The sequence below is a fragment of the Phacochoerus africanus genome, chromosome 14 (assembly GCF_016906955.1).
Source record: "Phacochoerus africanus isolate WHEZ1 chromosome 14, ROS_Pafr_v1, whole genome shotgun sequence".
Taxonomy (NCBI): domain Eukaryota; kingdom Metazoa; phylum Chordata; class Mammalia; order Artiodactyla; family Suidae; genus Phacochoerus; species Phacochoerus africanus.
This window is the reverse complement of record NC_062557.1, coordinates 42,307,363-42,325,397: the sequence shown is the minus strand read 5'-3', so window position 1 is coordinate 42,325,397 and position 18,035 is coordinate 42,307,363. Positions and strand designations below refer to the sequence as shown.

The 18,035-nt window shown below is 44.0% G+C and overlaps 1 protein-coding gene across 1 annotated transcript; it reads right to left on the bottom strand.

Moving 5' to 3' along the window:
* Window positions 1–1,597: 1,597 nt before the first annotated feature.
* Window positions 1,598–15,293, bottom strand: C14H17orf75 (chromosome 14 C17orf75 homolog). Its single transcript, XM_047758904.1, has 10 exons — window positions 15,098–15,293; window positions 14,325–14,405; window positions 11,253–11,378; window positions 9,832–9,975; window positions 9,530–9,587; window positions 7,759–7,878; window positions 7,048–7,112; window positions 6,760–6,896; window positions 5,828–5,931; window positions 1,598–3,915 (listed from the first exon to the last, which is right to left on the bottom strand). The coding sequence occupies exons 1-10, from the start codon at window positions 15,235–15,237 to the stop codon at window positions 3,700–3,702; spliced, it is 1,191 nt and encodes a 396-aa protein (XP_047614860.1). The 5' UTR covers window positions 15,238–15,293; the 3' UTR covers window positions 1,598–3,699.
* Window positions 15,294–18,035: the final 2,742 nt, after the last annotated feature.

The following is an 18,035-nucleotide window of genomic DNA, read 5'->3' as shown; positions in this document are numbered from 1 at the left end:
ACTCTGGTGCTTGGTGAATTTAACCATTGAGTGGGCTTTGAATGGGTGAAGCCTGAGAAAGTGAATTGCTCTCACCCATTTCCTAGGCTAATGGTGGTGTATGTGGTCTTTCCATTTGTAATTTAACTTTCCCTTGAGGATTAAACTACCCCATTAAACTCACTGTGGGAGTTGTTTCCCATAAAATTTTCACAAAATTTAAAAATATTTCTGAGGAGTTCCCTTGTGGCACAGTGGGTTAAAGATCTGGCAGTTCGGCTGCAGCAGCTCAGGTCACTCTTGTGGTGTGGGTTTGATCCCTGGCCCAGGAACTTCCACAAGGTGCGGGGGGAAAAAAAAAATTCTAAGTGTTTTCTGGGATGGCACAAGTCATCCTGGAACAAACTTGCGAGCATAGTTTAGCCCAAAGCTCCAAGAACCCAGTTCCATTTGGAGTGTGGAGAATTGACTCGCCTAGAAGGAAAGCCCGGCTCCTGTCAGCAGCCACGTACCCGCGACAGTTACAGGCAAGCTCCCCGGCAGCTGAACTTTAGCTGGCTTTGCACTTGGCCTCCCGCCACTTCTGTCTTCGCGCTTCTGCTTCCTCCTTTCTACCAGATTTTCATTCTTCCCGTAACTTAAGATGTTTACCAACAGTGAGGTAAGTATGAAGACCATTTACTGGGTACCTGTTATGCGCTAGGGCACTGGGTGAGGCACTTTCAGTCCTTTATTCTCATCTCATTGCACATCTACTTGGACTTAAGTGTACACACAAGGGGAAGGCTAGTAGGATATGGCATCACTGGAGTCACACTCAAGACTGCCTGGCTCCTAAGTTCATTTCTGTCTTTAGGTGTTTGTATAGGACTTTAAGGACCCTGAGTTTGAAGGTGCATCAAGGTCTCTGTTTAAAGATTCGGTCTCACTGCGTGGGGCCCGGGGCCATCCGGTCACAGTGATGAACCTTGGAACATTCCCTCCATGTTCACTGAACAGGACCTCCACTTCGTCAGCCCTCCCCGCAGCAGCTCACAAGAAAATCCACAGCTATCACTTCCGTACTGCTCTCTTTCACGCCCCGATTTCCAGAATCTAGCATTTAAGCCAGCTCAGAGCGACTTAAAGTCCGTGAGGCACATTGGAGGAGTTCAGCAGATAGAGGACTGGAGCTGCCCTCTTAGACCTCCAAGTGGAGAGACTTCCTTGAAGCCAGCGGGGTCTCCACTGTTGAGAAGGCACGTGGGTAAGAAGTGTAGTCCTAGTAACTGAATCTTATTTCTGAGCAGCCTGCAGGGGTTCCTGGCATCTGGTGTAAGTGATGCTCTGGTAAAGGACAGGCATTCTGTCGTGGTTAATAGTGAATGGCAATGAAAGGAATTGACTTGGGTTATTGAGTTCGACAGGTGTAACTTTACTGGACAATGAATAAAACACTGTGATGGAAATTGCTCTTAACTCTTGATGCCTCCTGCAAGATGCAGAAAGGTGTATCCCAGCAGGGTGATTTGATTCTCAAGTTCCTCAGCATAATGAGTATAATTTTCCCATCAACTTGCTGTGAATTAACCAAAGTGTCAGGCTGGTGAATTGAGCTCACTGAATCAAAATGACTGTGTTGGTGAGAAGCTAGATTTATTATTATTATAAATATAATTACAGATAAATCGAGACCATTTTTTGATACATGACAAACATATTTCCTATGTGTGTATAGCACACAAATAATATGTAATGCATTCCACACACACCTGAACAAATCCTTTTTAAAACTTTAAAAGTTAATATATTAGCTTATTAAAATTCGAATACAGTACATGTTCATGAGCTCTCTGAATTTCTTCTCATGGCCCACAAGATATCCAACTCCACGTCACTATTTGCCTTGTCTACAGTAGGGATATATGGTTTATCACACACATTTAAATTAAGATTGTATCGTATAAAACTGTATAATGTAGTGAGCATACATTACAAAAAATGTCTATAAAAGTATATACAAAGAATATGTAATCGGAGGCTCAGTGGGTTAAGGATCCAGTGTTGTCACTGCTGTGGCATGGGTTCAATCCCTGGCCTGGGGAATTTAGGCACCCTGCAGGTGCAGCCAAAAAAAAAAAAGACTGTGTAATTGTGCCTTGACTCTATCCATAAATGACTTGAAGAAGGTTATACATTTGCTCTTAAATGCTATTTACAACATGGACTCTTGAAGGATATGTGAATTTGAAAATGAAAAATATGTCTTCCAGATTCAAACTGTTGGTGTCCTGGAGTTCCCCTTGTGGCGCAGTGGGTTAAAGATCTGGTGCTGTCACTGCAACAGCTTGGGATGCTACTGTGGCACGGGTTCCATCCCTGGCCTGGGAATTTCCACATGCCATGGGTGCAGCCAAAAAAAAAATTGCTTGTTTCCCATAGTCATTCTGAATTTAATGCTGTAAAAAAAGATGCTACTTGGATTTTTGTCCTACACTGACTATAATCCAAGTTATTAAAGTTTAAAACCATGTGAAAGCCTTTATGAGGATCCTGAATTGTATTTCTCATTAAAGAAAGAAATGATTCGGTAAGTCGCATCGCCAGCCTTCTCTACAAAGAAGATCAAGCAGAAGGCCACTGTCGGTCATTTTGAAAGTTACAACTCAGCACTTAATGTGAATTTAGATGAGTTTAGGAGAGGATTTTTACCAGCTTGTGTTCCTCTGAGCTTCCTGAGGGCAGTAAGAACACAAGGCTTCTGATCTTCTACACAAAAAAATCATTATCAAATGGATTTATTAAAGAGCTATGCAGAACAACTGCAGTCATATGTGTGGAGCTACGGTTAGCTTCCATGGGAATTATAAATGGCTCTAACTCAGGACACTTTCAGTTGATTCAGAGTAAAACAATACAAGGCTTGTAACAAATGTACAGAAACCTAAAATCAATGAGTAACCCCGACATGAAGAATCTGTGTTCTTTATGTTACAGTTTGCTTGTAAAATGTATGTACTTTGTTTCTTTCTTAACCCTCTGTTTAAAAACTCCAGCATTTTCATATAAAAGAGAAAAGAAAATACAGGAATATATGGAATGAAGAAAAGTGGTGGGGCCACTTCTTCAGGAGCTTTCCATCAGATATAATGTTTTATCTTGAAGCTAGTACATCTATTTTTAAAGCTCATTTAATCCCTTACACACATGATTTATTTGTATACTGACATAAAAGCTGGCGTCATCATCCAGGCCATTATCAATCAGACCAAAAAAAAAAAAAAAATCTATCAAGCACCCACAGGATGCACAGATCTGTCTTTGAAACGGTGTCGTGGTATTAATCTATCCTAAAACAATGAGTATTTTCTAAAAGAAGCTATAACACACTGAGAAAGAAGTATTGTGAGGAAAAGTTGCTAAATACTGCAGCAAACTCCTCAGAGAAACCACAAAATCACCTCTGAAGTTTTTTAAGCAACAACTCCCTAAAGTCTAGAATTTATGGCCCCTCAAAAATGTAAAACTTTCTCAATTCCCAACACTCATCTATCTAGGACTCGGTGAAGACGTTCCTCAGATTTTTACGTCTAATTAGGTTTAGTCCTAAAAGTACAAAATGAAAAAATCTAGAATGTTTCCAATAATCTTAAGTAAGAATCCTATGACAATTATGACAACTGCAGGTTCAAACATCAAGGCTTGCATAACTTCACGATGCAGTTCTCTCAAAATATGTGATCAAAAACTTTGGGTAAGAGCTTCTTTCATAAATTCTTCGAGGACGGCTACCACATTTTTGGCTTCGGGCATTTCTTCATGTTCCACTTTGACAAGCTTCAAAAGGATATCTCCACTGCCACAGTTCTTTAGGAACATGAAACATCTAAACAAAGCGTAATGATTCATTTCTGCCTGCCGGATAAATCTCTTCAAATTGTTTGTGTCTTGTATGGCCTAGAAGAAGATTACCCAGTTAAATATGTGTTTAGTGAAATAATAATGAAGCCTGAAAAAGATCTCCTGTCCAGCTGAGAACTCACATATGTTGCTGAGACATTGGCTTTTTACTAAAAATATTTTCATCATTTTTATCACTAATGTACTTGTACCCTTGGTAGAGCAAAATCTCTTACATAAAGTAAAAACACTTTACAGATCTCCTACATAGGGTGCCTCCACACCACAATTTTGAACCCTGAGACATGGAACCACTTTTTTGGTGCTTGCCAACTAAGGTGCATCGCAAATCATGTCTGATGTCCCTAAGACATCGGCAAGCACTCAGCTGAATTAATTGGAAGTGCAGTGATATGTATGTAGAAGCCACTGAAAAATGTAAATAAATGCCTTCTAAGGATTCTAGATTTTTGTTTGCTTTTTAAAAATTAGAAAATTATTTTAATTATTATGAATAAGGCTTATTATACAAAATAGATACAGAATATTGTGAATTTTTGGTTAAGACCTGGACTCTACTTGACAATTATCAAAAAATATAAAGATACTGTTTACATATACAGAATGACAGGTAACATATTTCACTAGTATTGCCTTTACAACTTATATCACTATGTCATCATAGTGGATGGATTTGTGCCATTGAAATGTCTTTTTGTTAATTTACAAATAGTAAAACAATATGAAAAATATTCAGCCTGAATACTAAAGATACACAGATTTGGGAGTTCCCGTCGTGGCGCAATGGTTAACGAATCCGACTAGGAACCATGAGGTTGCGGGTTCGGTCCCTGACCTTGCTCAGTGGGTGAAGGACCCAGCGTTGCCGTGAGCTGTGGTGTAGGTCGCAGACGCGGCTCGGATCCTGCATTGCTGTGGCTCTGGCGTAGGCCGGTGGCTACAGCTCCGATTCGACCCCTAGCCTGGGAACCTCCATATGCCGCGGGAGCGGCCCAAAGAAATAGCAAAAAGACAAAAAAAAAAAAAAGATATACAGATTTGAACAGCTATGGAGTTCCAATATTAAATTAATAAAAATAAGATTAATAAAAACTGTTCTACTAGGTTCTGCATAGAAAACCCACACACATTGCTGGCCATTCTGTAATTTGTTCCTGAAGTACAAGTTTCCAATTTGTAGTAGAAACCAAAGCAGTCATAGTCTTTGACTTGTTAATCCCACTTTAGGGAATATACTCCAAGATAATAATCCAAATGAAAAAATATGATCCTGCAATGCCCTTTCTGGGCAACTATGTAAAGAAAACAAAAACACCTACTCGAAAAGGTACCTGCACCCCGTGTGCAGCATCACCTATGACAGCCGAGACATGGAAACAGCCCAAGTGTCCAGCGGTGGGTGAGTGGACAAAGAAACTGCAGTATACAGATACATGGACTACCACGCAGCCCCCGAAAAGCAAGCCAGCCTGCCATCTGCAACAACATGGATGGACCACAAGGGCACCGTGCTGAGTGCTAGAAAGACACGTCAGACAGAGAAAGACAAACGCCCCATGATCTCTTCTACATGTGGAATCCAAGCCCGCAGACTCGAGAGAGCAGACTCACGGCCACTAGAGGCAGAAGGTAAGGAAAGGGAGAAAGGGGTGAACTGTTTTGGATTTGGTTTAATTACTCTGAATTTGTTTAATGCAAATAAAAACAGCAATGTGCCATTGTTTCCTGTCAGATTAGCAAAGATGAAAAGTTTAGATGCCCAGGCCTGACTGGGCGTGGGGAGACTGGCACGTTCGATGCTGTTGGTATCAATGGAAATTGAAGATTCTAGTTTTGAGAACATCCTAGTTAATACACATCATAGCTGTAAAGCAGATTTGTTACTCAGTCACTGGCACTAATCAAATTCAAAGATTATACGTGGCACTTGGCACAGCCAATTAGTTACCTTTAGTTTAAAGTTCTCCAGGACTTGTCGAAAGAGAAAAGGGTTACCTCCTTCAGCACCATTCAAAAAAGCATGCATCCAGTCCTCACAAAACCGGTTGCTTCCTGTAAAATATTTTAGGAAAACAAATAAAAATGAAATCCTACAAAGCATAAGGATATTTATATCTACTTTTTCTTTTTCTTTTTGAGGTATAACTGACACATAACATGACTTTCAGGTGTACAACATAATGATTCAATATCTGTACACATTGCAATATTCTTTCCTCCTTTGTAAAAACACTTATACTGAATTATTTAATGGTCTAAAAAAATAGTGTGTTCACCTCCTGGCTAAGAAATACCAAGATAGTTGAAGCTCCCGTCTGCCTCCTCTGAATGGCATTCTTCTCCTTCCCCATCAGAAAGGATTAACACGCCCATATCTTTCTTTAAACTTCTGCCACGTACTTTTTTATCTCTAAGCCCGATAGGGAATTCTTTTGCAAATGTTAAAACTGTATTTTCCTTTAATGGCTCTTTCACTATATGGTATGTTTGTGTGCTGGACTGAGACATAGAGCTCGAGTTCACTCATGTTCACAGCTATATATTATTCCATTGTATGCATAGAGCAGTTTATCAGTTCTCTTGTTGACAGACACATAAACTGTTTCCAATTCTTTGCTGTTTCAAACAGGGCCCTAATGAACATCTTGCATTTATTTGTCTCCTTGTGTCCATACGCAAGAGTTTCTCTGTATACCTACGAGTGGGATTGCTAGGCATGACATGCTTTCCATGTTTCTAGAATTGCTATTGTTTTTGGTGATCTGGGGATAAACATGTAAAACCACAGAAGGCAGGAAGGACACGTTTGTGCCGTTTGTTCTCAGTGCGGGAACAGATTCGTGAGAGCACCAGGAAGCGGCTTCCAAGGCTGTAGCTCACCTGCGTTATGGAACTGAGGCTGGGCACCGCTGCAGTCGATGATGACAGACTCATGCTGCTCCTCTGTCATGGCCATGCACAAAGATGTCACTGTGCCTTCGTGAATAAGGCCTTGGAGACTGGCCACACTCAGAAACCTGCCACACACACAGTCCTTCTCCATAAACAGTATTACAGGATGGGATGGAGAAATGCATTCTGCACTGGTCAGGGGTTGGGGGGGCAGGGGTGTAAAAAACATAAATATCAGGCTTGCTATGGAAAGGGTTCTCTCTTTGCAAAACTTACCTGTTAATGTCTCTCTTTGTTTTTTCATCTGATTCTTTAACCTCAACAGGAGTATAACTCAGAGCCTATGAGAGAAAAATAAAGCTTAATACATGTATTCCAGTTTTCCTTTGTTGAGCAGCTACACAAGACTAAGCGTCACTTCCCCCAATGACCAGCAGGCCAGACAGTGCTTGCCGGGCGCTGCCCAGGAGCTCGCCAGAGCCTTGGCCAGCTGCTGCTGACCAACAGTCTGAAACTTGGCTTTACCTGGTTGCATGGGACCATCCAGCTTCAGTTGCATCTACCCACCACATGTTTAAATGAAAGATGTGGCCATTTACTCAAGCCTTCCCCATTATTTGGATATTTGAGTGAATTTTCCAGCTTTTATCTGGACATTTTTATATAGTTAAAATCACTTTGGATTTCTGTTTTCCTTCTCAAATTGTTTTGGAAATTACACCCCTCTGAGGTCACTTTAGGAAGTAATTATTTTAAAGTGTTTTATCCTATTAGGAAGTCTTAGTGTTTACAGTTCTACTTTAGTAGTGTAACTTTCTAGATCTGAGTAAATAAGAGTGTGATCTATCCTAATTGCAAGCATGGTCTGCATGAACATTTGGCGGGAGGAAAGTAATAGTCAAAGGAAATAAATATGTCTTTAAATAACCCAAACTCTGCCGACGTGATTCTCAGTTAAGGAAATGCTTTTGTTTGGGCAGTACTCACAGCATGTAGCAGAAAGGTAAGCTTCTCCTGAAAGAGAAGAACCACCCTTTGGATGGGGCATACGACGTCCTCAAACCAGCTGCTCAGGTAGGACTGTATGTGGTGCTCCCCGCCCCTGTCCTAGATCAAGAGAGAATGCCATTTGCTTTAAAATAAGTCTTCACCTTACTGGACTTAACATTTTCTTTTTTTCTCTTTTTGCTTTTTAGGGCCACACCCTCGGCATATGGAAGTTCCCAGGATAGGAGTCAAATTGGAGCTGTAGCTGCCGGCCTACACTGCAGCCACAGCAACACAGGATCCAAGCCACATCTGCAACCTACACCACAGCTCACAGCAATGCAGGATCCTTAACCCACTGGGTGAGGCCAGGGATCAAATCCACGTCCTCATGGATACTAGGCGGGTTCATTAACTTCTGAGCCACAATGGCAACTCCCAACATCACCAATTTTAAAAAAGGATTTGTGATACAATTTTGCTGGGTTTGTTGGGCAGAGTGTGGATTAATTCTGTGCTGCATTTCTTAGAAACACACTAAGAAATGCATTATGTAAAATGAAGAGGCTGTTTCTTCACTGAAAGGAGTTGGGCCTTTACCTGTTCCTGTCCTCCCACTTGACTGTGGTCTCTTAGAGATACTCTCTCAATAGTCCTCCTCTCCCCAGCACCTGGCCCAATGTCTGAAACATCCATGTATGAGCCTATAAAGTGCCTGCTGAGTGACTGAAGGGCTGTAGATGGGACAGTTCTCTCACACCCAGAATGCGAATATGGAAGGATACACGTCAGCGCCCCTCACAGCACTCAAGCCCGCTCCGCCAGGAGCTCATCTCACTTCCTCAGCTGGGCTGCTCCCTGGGGACCCATGCGAGAGCCCCCGCCTGGGACAGCAGCTCACTCCTAGGCTATCCTTTCTCTCCTGCAGTGTCCTGTAAGCACATGCATGGCAAGTAAAAGGAATTATTACCACATGTCATGGGTAGTAAATTTATAAGACTTGTGACTTAAGTAGCTGCCACAAACTGAACATGTAGTTTTTAAAAGGTATGGATAAAGGAATCAATACGGATATACCTAATTCACAAAGGACTGATTAATGAAAAATGGTATGTTTCTAAAAACCTTTGATGTTGAGTTCCAGGACAGTCATTCCATTGCAGAGCCTGTCTCTGGTGCCACAGGGTTTGTGGGCCATTAGTTCTGGGCAGAATATAAATCTTAAGTGTCTAGCGGTCAGGAAGAGAGTGTCCTCCCGCTCCTGGCTTGGCATGCTACCACACCCCTTTGAGTTTGATGGACCGAATTTTTCATGGAGCCAAAACACTCGAAGCAGCCTTGTGAAACGTCACGGCACTTACAGGACCAGGTTCACCTTTCTACCGGCCCACAGGGCAGCACATTTTCAGAATGTAAGTGTCTATGCCCATCTGGATGATGTGACGAGTAGAACAGTCACATAACATTAATCATCTCAGTCTTGAAAAATATTAATGCAGGAGTTCCCGTCATGGCTCAGTGGAAATGAATCTGACTGGCATCCATAGGATGCAGGTTCAATCCTGGGCCTTGCTCAGTGAGTTAAGGATCCTGCGTTGCCGTGAGCTGTGGTGTAGGTTGAAAATGCTGCTCAGATCCTGAGTTGCTTTGGCTGTGGCATAGGCCAGCAGCTGCAGCTCTGATTTGACCCCTAGCTTGGGAATCTCCATATGCCACGGGTGTAGGCCTAAAAAGACCAAAAGAGAAAAAAAAAAAAAAGTAATCATCTTACCTCACAGTTCATGTTATTTTTTAACCCTTGACTGTACTTGTCCAATTCAAGCCTGAAAGTATGTTCTTAAGGAAGCAATAAAGGATGAATCAAGATAGGGTTTTAATATCACAATAGGTAACAGAAAATCTCTCAAGTACTGTCAGTTAAAACAAGCCAAAACAAACTGGTCATGTGACGGTATGAAATTCAAGTCAATATATAAGAGGTGGAAAACATTTTCAGAGGTTGGTGGTAATAATTCTCTCCCTGCCTGCCAGCATTTTCCTTCCTGATGTCTTCAAAGACCAAAGAAAGGATATAGCTCAAGTCCTTTTTCAGACCCTCCTAAAAAACAGACCACATACTCTGAAGAGTTATGTTCAGAGTCCATTGCTGCTGTTTGAGGAAGCAGTTTTTCTTGTTGGAAAAGGCAGTAATAACAGCCTACTCGGTAACCTGGAATTCTGGAAAAGAAAGAAAAGGCAAAATGTATTATTTTGATAACTCAGGCATGTAGTTTTCTGTTTTTTGGGGTTTTTTGTCTTTCCAAAAGCTGTCATAAGCTAATTGGCATAAGCTAATGCCATTGCTAGTGCTGTCAGTGGCCAGGCACAGACACAGAAAGCCCTGAGGAGCTGGGCAGGAAGAAGAATGTGCAGGCAGAGCAGGAAAGAGCCAGCCCACGTCCCTGCCCCAGGAGCCCAGAAGGATAAAGGCCATGCAGTAAAAGGTAACATACAGTCCTCCTCTTTGGTCAGGCAAAGGCCTTGGCATTGGCCTGGGAGGTGAAAGGGCTGAGGGGTGCAGGCTCTGCTCTTGGGCCCCAGGCTTTAGGCTCATCACATTAAGGTGATGATGCAGCAAGAGGCAAGGCAAAGAGACAGCAGTCAGGCTGGTAATCCCTGGCTTTCGGGAGCTGCCCTTGTCCATGAGGTCATACCACTGGGCTGCACCCTGGGAAAGGTCTACCTCGGCGAGGTTCATGCATGTAGGTGTGTAGACCACTCTGATCCATGAGGCTGCTCAGTAGGTCAGAGCTTCCCAGACCTCTCGGTTTACTCAAAACAACACAGGAAAATGAACATACACTATAATGGGTTTTAGCTAAAGCATGGAATTTCTTTGAATTCTCCTGTCTTATGTGAAAAACTCATGCAAATTTCACTCTTGTTCATAGTTTATCCATGTGCCTCTAAACCTTCATCAATCACTGAAGCTCCAGGCAGATGGGAAGTTTTAACCTGTGGCCTCATACTCCTGAGGGGTATTTATGCCAGTATTATGTTCTGAAGTGAACTACAGTCAAGGGGTGTAATGGAAAGATGGCTGGTATTCAGCTGACAGCTACATCCAAGCCTGAGCTCCACCAATGCGGCCGGCCTTGGGATCGTCTCTGAGTTTATGTCCTCATCTGAAAATGTAAGTAAGAGAATCTGCTCTGTCACCCCTGTGTAAAGTGAAAGCGCTTTACAAACTATAAAGTGTACAATTTTAGTTTTGGTGAGGAGCTCTTTTCTTCCAAGTACAAGACTCACCATGTAAATAAACTTAGAAGGCAGAGTCTCTGCCATTCAGTTAATTCTGTTCCACAAACGTTTGTGTGTGAGCCCAGTGCTCCAGCTACTAGGGAACAAAGATAAACTTTGCAGGTCTAGTAGAAGCTGATCTTTTGGAGTTTCTCATCACTTCTCATATTTAGCTCAGAAATAAAAGCTCAGGACACAGCACATTTGACACTGACCTCAGCTCCACAGATGCAACATTACCCAGCCCTTCAAAGACCGCTCCTTTAGAGAGACGCTTAGCAATGAAACTGCGCAGCTCGGGCTCCACTTCAGAGGGTAGATTAGTATCCACCAAGGAGAGGCTGTCAAGGGAAAGACACATGCATTCACACCCCTTAAGTCAGACAGGATATTGCTAAAAGCCTTCCTTAAGGCCTCGGAAAAGCGTTCCGTCTGACTCCTGTTGGTGAGGCTCCTAGGAATGTGTGTCACCAAGTGTGAGTGACTTCATCCTTTAAAACAGGCCTGTATTTCCAAGTCGTTCTCGCTAGTGTTGTGTCTCCACTGGGACCTCAATCCACTGGCCTCTTTTTCACAATCCTGTCCTCATCCTTACCTCCCTCCTCCTCACCCAGCTTAAATTCCATGGTCAGCTGCTAAAATCACACCCCTGCACACACTCTCATTCAACTCCTTTGTTTTCACCTTCTCGTATTTGTTTAGCAAAACCTCAGCCCTGGTTAATCCAGCTCCCTACCTGCTCTCCACCCGCACCTCTGTAGTTAAACATGGTCGAACAAAAACCCACATCCAAGTGTCTAGTCTCATTTTAAATGAATGACCAGCAGCCTCAAAGGGGCCCTTACTGCTGCCCAGCTATCACTGCATTTCCTGGCTCCCTCACTCTTCTACTCTCCCGGATCGTGGTTTCACGCCTCCTCTTCTCTCCTCAATGCTCTGACCACCTATGACACATAAATAAACGCATCAGCTTAGTGATCATTATTGAACCAAAAATAAGCATTTCAGTTTATTGAGACTGAATTGAAACAGAAACTATAGGAGTTCCTGTTGTTGTTCAGCAGGTTAAGAACCCGACTAGTTCTTTCTACAGGTTCAATTCCTGGCCTTGCTCAGGGAGTTAAAGGATCCAGCATAGCCATGAGCTGCGGTGTAGGTCGCAGACTCGGCTCAGATCTGGTGTTGCTGTGGCTGTGGTGTAGGCCGGCAGCTGCAGCTCCAATTCGACCCCTAGCCTGGGAACCTCCATATGCTGTGGGTGCAGCCCTAAAAAACAAGACCAAAAAAATAAAATAAATAGAAACTATAATTTGAATATGCAGGGAGAAAAGATTTTCTGTCACCATTTCCCAATAGAGAATTTAAATCCAACACTTTTCATGTCTTTGATTTCACTTTATAGAAAATTTCAAACATATAAACAGTAGAGAGAATAGTATAATGAACCCACATGGACCTAGCACCCAGTTTTGACAATTAGCAGCTTATGGCCAATCTTACTTCACCTGTACTCTCATGTTATCTGTACCTCCCACTTCCCAGACTCATTTTGAAGCAACTTCCAGGCATCATATTATTTTATTCCTAAATTTTTCCTGAGGTACCTCTTAAAAGTGACTTAAGGATTTCCCACTGTGGCTCAGCGGTAAAGAACCTGACTAGTATCCATGGGGATGCGGGTTCAATCCCTGGCCTTGCTCAGTGGATTAACGATCTGGCATTGCCATGAGCCATGGTGTAGGTCACAGACATGGCTCTGATCTGACATTGCTGTGGCTGTGGTGTAGACTGACAGCTGTAGCTCCAATTCGACCCCGAGCTTGGAAACTTCCGTATACCCTAGGTGCGGCTCTAAAAAGCAAAAAAAAACCAAAAGTGACTTAAAACTGTGTGTGTGTGTGTGTGTGTGTGTGTGTGTATATAACCACAATATTATTGCAACACCTGGAAAATTCCTTAAATCATCCATCATCCAGTCAGGGAATACCCTACTTTGCACAAAGTGTTGAGGTTCATTCATTCATTTGATAAATATACATCAAATGTCTACCCTGTGCCAGGCACCACTCAAGGTATGAGGTAGGGAGACATCAATGAACAAAGAGATAGCAATCCCTGCTGACTTGGGATTTTAGGGCAACAGTGGAGCTATGAAAGGGTATTCAACAGGTGAAAAGGGAGAATTTAAAGTTTTCTTCTTTTTTTTTTTTTTGTCTTTTTACGGTTGCACCTCTAGCATATGGAAGTTCCCAGGCTAGGAGTCGAATTGGAGCTACACCTGCTCTGCCCACCTACACCACAGCCACAGCAACACGGTATCTGAGGCAAATCTCTGCACCTACACCACAGTTCACCACAATGCTGGATCCTTAGCCCACTGAGCAAGACCAGGGATGGAAGCCTTGTGGATACTAGTCCAGCTGTTACCACTGAGCCATGACAGGAACTCCTAAAGTTTCTTTCTTTTTTTTTTTTTTTTGTCTTTTTGCCATTTCTTGGGCCGCTCCCGCGGCAATGGAGGTTCCCAGGCTAGGGGTCGAATCGGAACTGTAGCCGCTGACCTACACCACAGACACAGCAATGCGGGATCTGAGCCGTGTCTTCAACCTACACCACAACCCACTGAGCAAGGCCAGGGATCAAACCCGGAACCTCACGGTTCCTATTTGGATTCGTTAACCACTTAGCCATGACGGGAACTCCTTTCTTTCTTTTTTTTTTTTCCTAAAGTTTCTTGTTTTGTTTTGTTTTTGTCTTTTTGCTATTTCTTGGGTTGCTCCCGCAGCATATGGAGGATCCCAGGCTAGGGGTCGAATTGGAGCTGTAGCCACTGGCCTACGCCAGAGCCACAGCAACGTGGGATCCGAGCTGTGTCTGCGACCTACACCACAGCTCAGGGCAACACCGGATCCTTAACCCACTGAGCAAGGCCAGGGATCGAACCTGCAACCTCATGGTTCCTAGTTGGATTCGTTAACCACTGAGCCACGACGGGAACTCCTAAAGTTTCTTGATACCCATATAATATTGAATATTTACCGGAGTTCCAATCAAGAAGTTCAGAATAACCGTCTGGCTAATCATGAGATACACTAACAGTATCTGAATCTGCCCCAGCCTTGAATCAGTGAACTAACAAGGAAATCAAGATGAGGATCCTAGGGGATCGGTGGGCTTGATGGTTTGACTCAGGGAAAGCTGAGCAGATAGGGCACCCACTGACATCCATAAGATAGATGCCCTTAAGATAAAAGCACATACGCGGGTCACCGCCAAGCTGTTTTTACCTGAAATCATCACCAGAGGGAGTTTCTGTATTTGTGCCACTCGGACTTCCATCATCACTGTCGGCTTGCTGCTGTGCCAATCTGCAAGCCACAAAAGCAATTCAGCTATCAGCTACGGGTTCTAACTCAAGGGACGTAGGTGTGTGGTGGGGGAGGCGCTCGCAAGCAGGGTAGGGGCAAAAAGTCAACTAAAAAATGCCGCAAGGTTGAAGTCCGAGAATCCTCCGCTGCCTATCCTCACTGATAGAGAAAAGCCATAAAATAGCGCTGACAAGAGCCCTTTCTCTCTCCAGGCCACCTAGGGGGTGGGGGAAAGGCTAAATTAAATATTCCGAAGAGTCAAGGAAATGTCCTCTTAACACAGAATTTACAGGGCCAAAAGAACCCCAGGAAGTCTGCTCGGCAGCAAAAACAGAGGGTCACCAGAAGGTGGAGGTGGGGACAAGGATGTGGGGGGTGGGGATGAAGGAAAAGGGGGAGACAATGACAGGAAGGATATGGGATGGAAATTAACATTGAGCGTGCGAGATACTGCGCTAAACAAAAGGCAGGGGCGACAGGAAGGAGCTGAGATGACAAGGACTGGGCAGAGGCACGGAAGGGCCAGCACAAAAGTCCAGGCCAGGAAGTACGGCTTGAGGCGAGAAGGGCTCTGAGGGCCAGAGACCTCGGCTGGGAGGGGAGAAGACGGCGTTTGGGAGCCGCCAGCCTGCGGGACCCGGGGGTGAGCGGCTGGGCCGGGGCGGGGCCACAGAGGCGGCCGGGCGCTGCACCTGCTTCCGCGGTAGCTGTAGAGACAGTAGTGGCTGCTGGGCGGCGGTTCCAGCCTCCGCTCCTCAGCGGAGCCACCCTCCTCGCTGCTCTCTAGCTCCTTTTCATCCCCATCCAGCGATTCCTGCAACGAGGGGAGCATCGCGGCGGCCTCAGAGCGGCCCTGTGTCCCCGCCAAATCGCTCCCCCGCTGCCGTACAGTTCTCGGCGGCCGGGCTCGGCCGGGTCCCCGCCCTTGCGCATCTGCGTTCCGCCGTTTTCCCGTGTTCTCAGGCCGGGAAGCTGATCCGCTAGGCTGTTCTCCCGGGGGGGGGGGGGAGAGGAGGGGGTGCTGAATTACCTCTAGGATAAGACTTCTGCCACTTCTCTCTCAACTCCTTTTTCTCCTCTGCGTATGGTTTCAGACGTCTAGGAGACAGTGTGTGATGAAGGTGGTACAACTTGCTAGCCTTTTAGAGCTTGGCTGCTCCTCCTCCTCCTTCCCAACGCGGGAACACAAAGCACTACACCAGTTTGACCAAAGATTTAAGAATTTGAATTCTTAACCCCCCCCCCCCCATAAGGTGAAAGTATGGGAGACTTAAAAAAAAAAAACAACATTGAAGAAGGCTTTTCTAAACAGAACGAAACACTTAGAAGACCTATAGAAAAAGAGTAATAGGAGCTCCTGTTGTGGTGGAGTGGTTAACGAAGCCGACTAGGAACCATGAGGTTGCAAGTTCGATCCCTGGCCTTGGCTCAGTGGGTTAAGGATCTGGCGTTGCCGTGAGCTGTGGTGTAGGTTGCAGACGCGGCTGGGATCTGGCATTGCTGTGCTCTGGTGTAGGCCGGCAGAAACAGCTCCAATTCGATCCCTAGTCTGGGAACCCCCATATGCTGCGGGAGCAGCCCAAGAAATGGCAAAAAGACAAAAAAGAGAAAAGAAAAGAAAAAGAGTAATAGATCTGACTAGTAAAACCTAAACTCTTCTGTGTGGCCCAAAGTCAAAACAAACTGGGGAAAATATTTGCAATATATATAGTAAGTGAAGGGCTATCATTTGTCAATAAACAAAACAGACAACGGGAAGTTCACAGAAGAAATTGAAGAATACATAATTTTCATATTAAACTGACTGTACTACTTTCACTAGCAGATTATCAGAAATTTAAAAATTTGGAAGTTCTGGTCATGGCTCAGCAGTAATGAACCCGACTAGGATCCATGAGGATGCAGGCTCGATCCCCGGCCTTCCTTAGTGGATTAAGGATCCAGCTTTGCTAGTGAGCTGAATAGGGCTCTGTTCCAGCGGTGCTGTGGCTGTGGTGTAGACCAGCAGCTGCAGCTCCAATTTGACTCCTAGCCTGGGAATTCCCATATGCCACAAGTGTGGCCCTAAAATTAAAAAAAAAAAAAAAAAGAGTTTGACAACACTCTGTGTTGGGGTGTGTAAGGAAGCTGTCATTCTCTCTCTATCTTTTTTTTCCTTTTTTTTTAGGGCCGCATCTGCAGCATATGGAGGTTCCCAGACGAAGGATGGAATCAGAGCTACAGCTGCCAGGCTACACCACAGCCACAGCAATGCTGCATCCAAGCCTCGTCTGCAACCTACACCACAACTCATGGCAATGCTGAATCCTTACCCAATGAGCATGGCCAGGGACCAAACTGGCATCCTAATGGATCCTAGTTGGGTTCATTAACCACTGAGCCACAAAGGGAACTCCAAGCTGTCATTCTCAAAAACAGTTCATAGGAATAAAATTAATGCTCATGCTTTAGAAAGGAATTAGAAAATATCTATCAATATTTTAAATGCATATGCCTTTTGATTGTGCAATACCAGGACATCATCAAATAGATACACTCACATAAGTGCAAAAATACATGTGTCCAAAGATATTCGTTGCAGCATGGTTTGTAATGATGAAAAATTAAATACAATCTGAATATTGGTCAATAGAGGACTGATGAAATAAATCATGATACAGGCAGTGGCAGGCAGAATAATGACCCCCTCCAAACTTTTCCACATCCTAATCTTTGAAACCTGCAAATGTTAACTCCTCACATAGCAAAAGGAACTTTCCAGGTGCGGTTATATGAAGAATCTTGAAATGAGAAGATTATCGTGGATTATCCAAGTGGGTCCAATGTAACCACATGTCTTTATAAGGGGGAGGCAGGGAGTTCCCACTGTGGCACAGTGAGTTAAGGACCTAGTACTGCCACAGCTGTGGTGCAGGTCACAGCTGTGGCTCAGATTTGACCCCTGGCCCAGGAACTTCCATATGCCATGGGTGTGGCCAAAAAAAAGGTGGAGGCAAGAGATCAGAGAGAAGGCAATCATAATACTTAAAGCACAGATTGGAGTGATTTGGGACCACAAGCCAAGGAATAGGGCATCCTCTAGAAGCTAGAGAAGATGATAAACAGATTCTCCCCTACAGCCTCAGAAGGAATGCAGCCCTGCCAACCCCTTCCAGACTTCTGACTTCCAGCACCGTAATGTAAATTTATGTTGTTTTATGCCATTAAGTTTGTGGTAATTTGTTATAGCAGCAACAGGAAACTAATATACATGTGTACCTCTTAAAAAGAATGGAGTATGTGCCCATGCAGAGAGATAATCCAGTATTTAAGTTTTTGTCTCAAAGGAGCTGGCAACACAGCCGAGTAGACAAAGGCAGAATGTCGAGAAAGTAATGTGTCTTACTGTTTAGCACAGGGAGCTATATTCCATGTCTTGAGATAGAGCACGATGGAAGATAATATAAGAAAGGGAATGTATGTATATATATGCCTGGGTCACTTTGCAATGCAGCAGAAATTGACACAACATTGTAAATCTACTAAATTTTAATTAAAAAAAAGTAATGTGGGGAGTTCCTGTGTGGCACAGGGGTTAACAAATCTGACTAGGAACCACGAGGTTGCAGGTTCGGTCCCTGCCCTTGCTCA

Coding starts and splice junctions, on each gene's coding strand:
- C14H17orf75 (XM_047758904.1), bottom strand. CDS start 15,237: ATGCTCCCCTCGTTGCAGGAATCGCTGGATGGGGATGAAAAGGAGCTA. Junction 9,588..9,831: donor TCTGAAAAAGGACTTGAGCT/ATATCCTTTCTT, acceptor TTAAGAACATAC/TTTCAGGCTTGAATTGGACA. Junction 3,916..5,827: donor TGGAGAACTTTAAACTAAAG/GTAACTAATTGG, acceptor ATCTTCTTCTAG/GCCATACAAGACACAAACAA.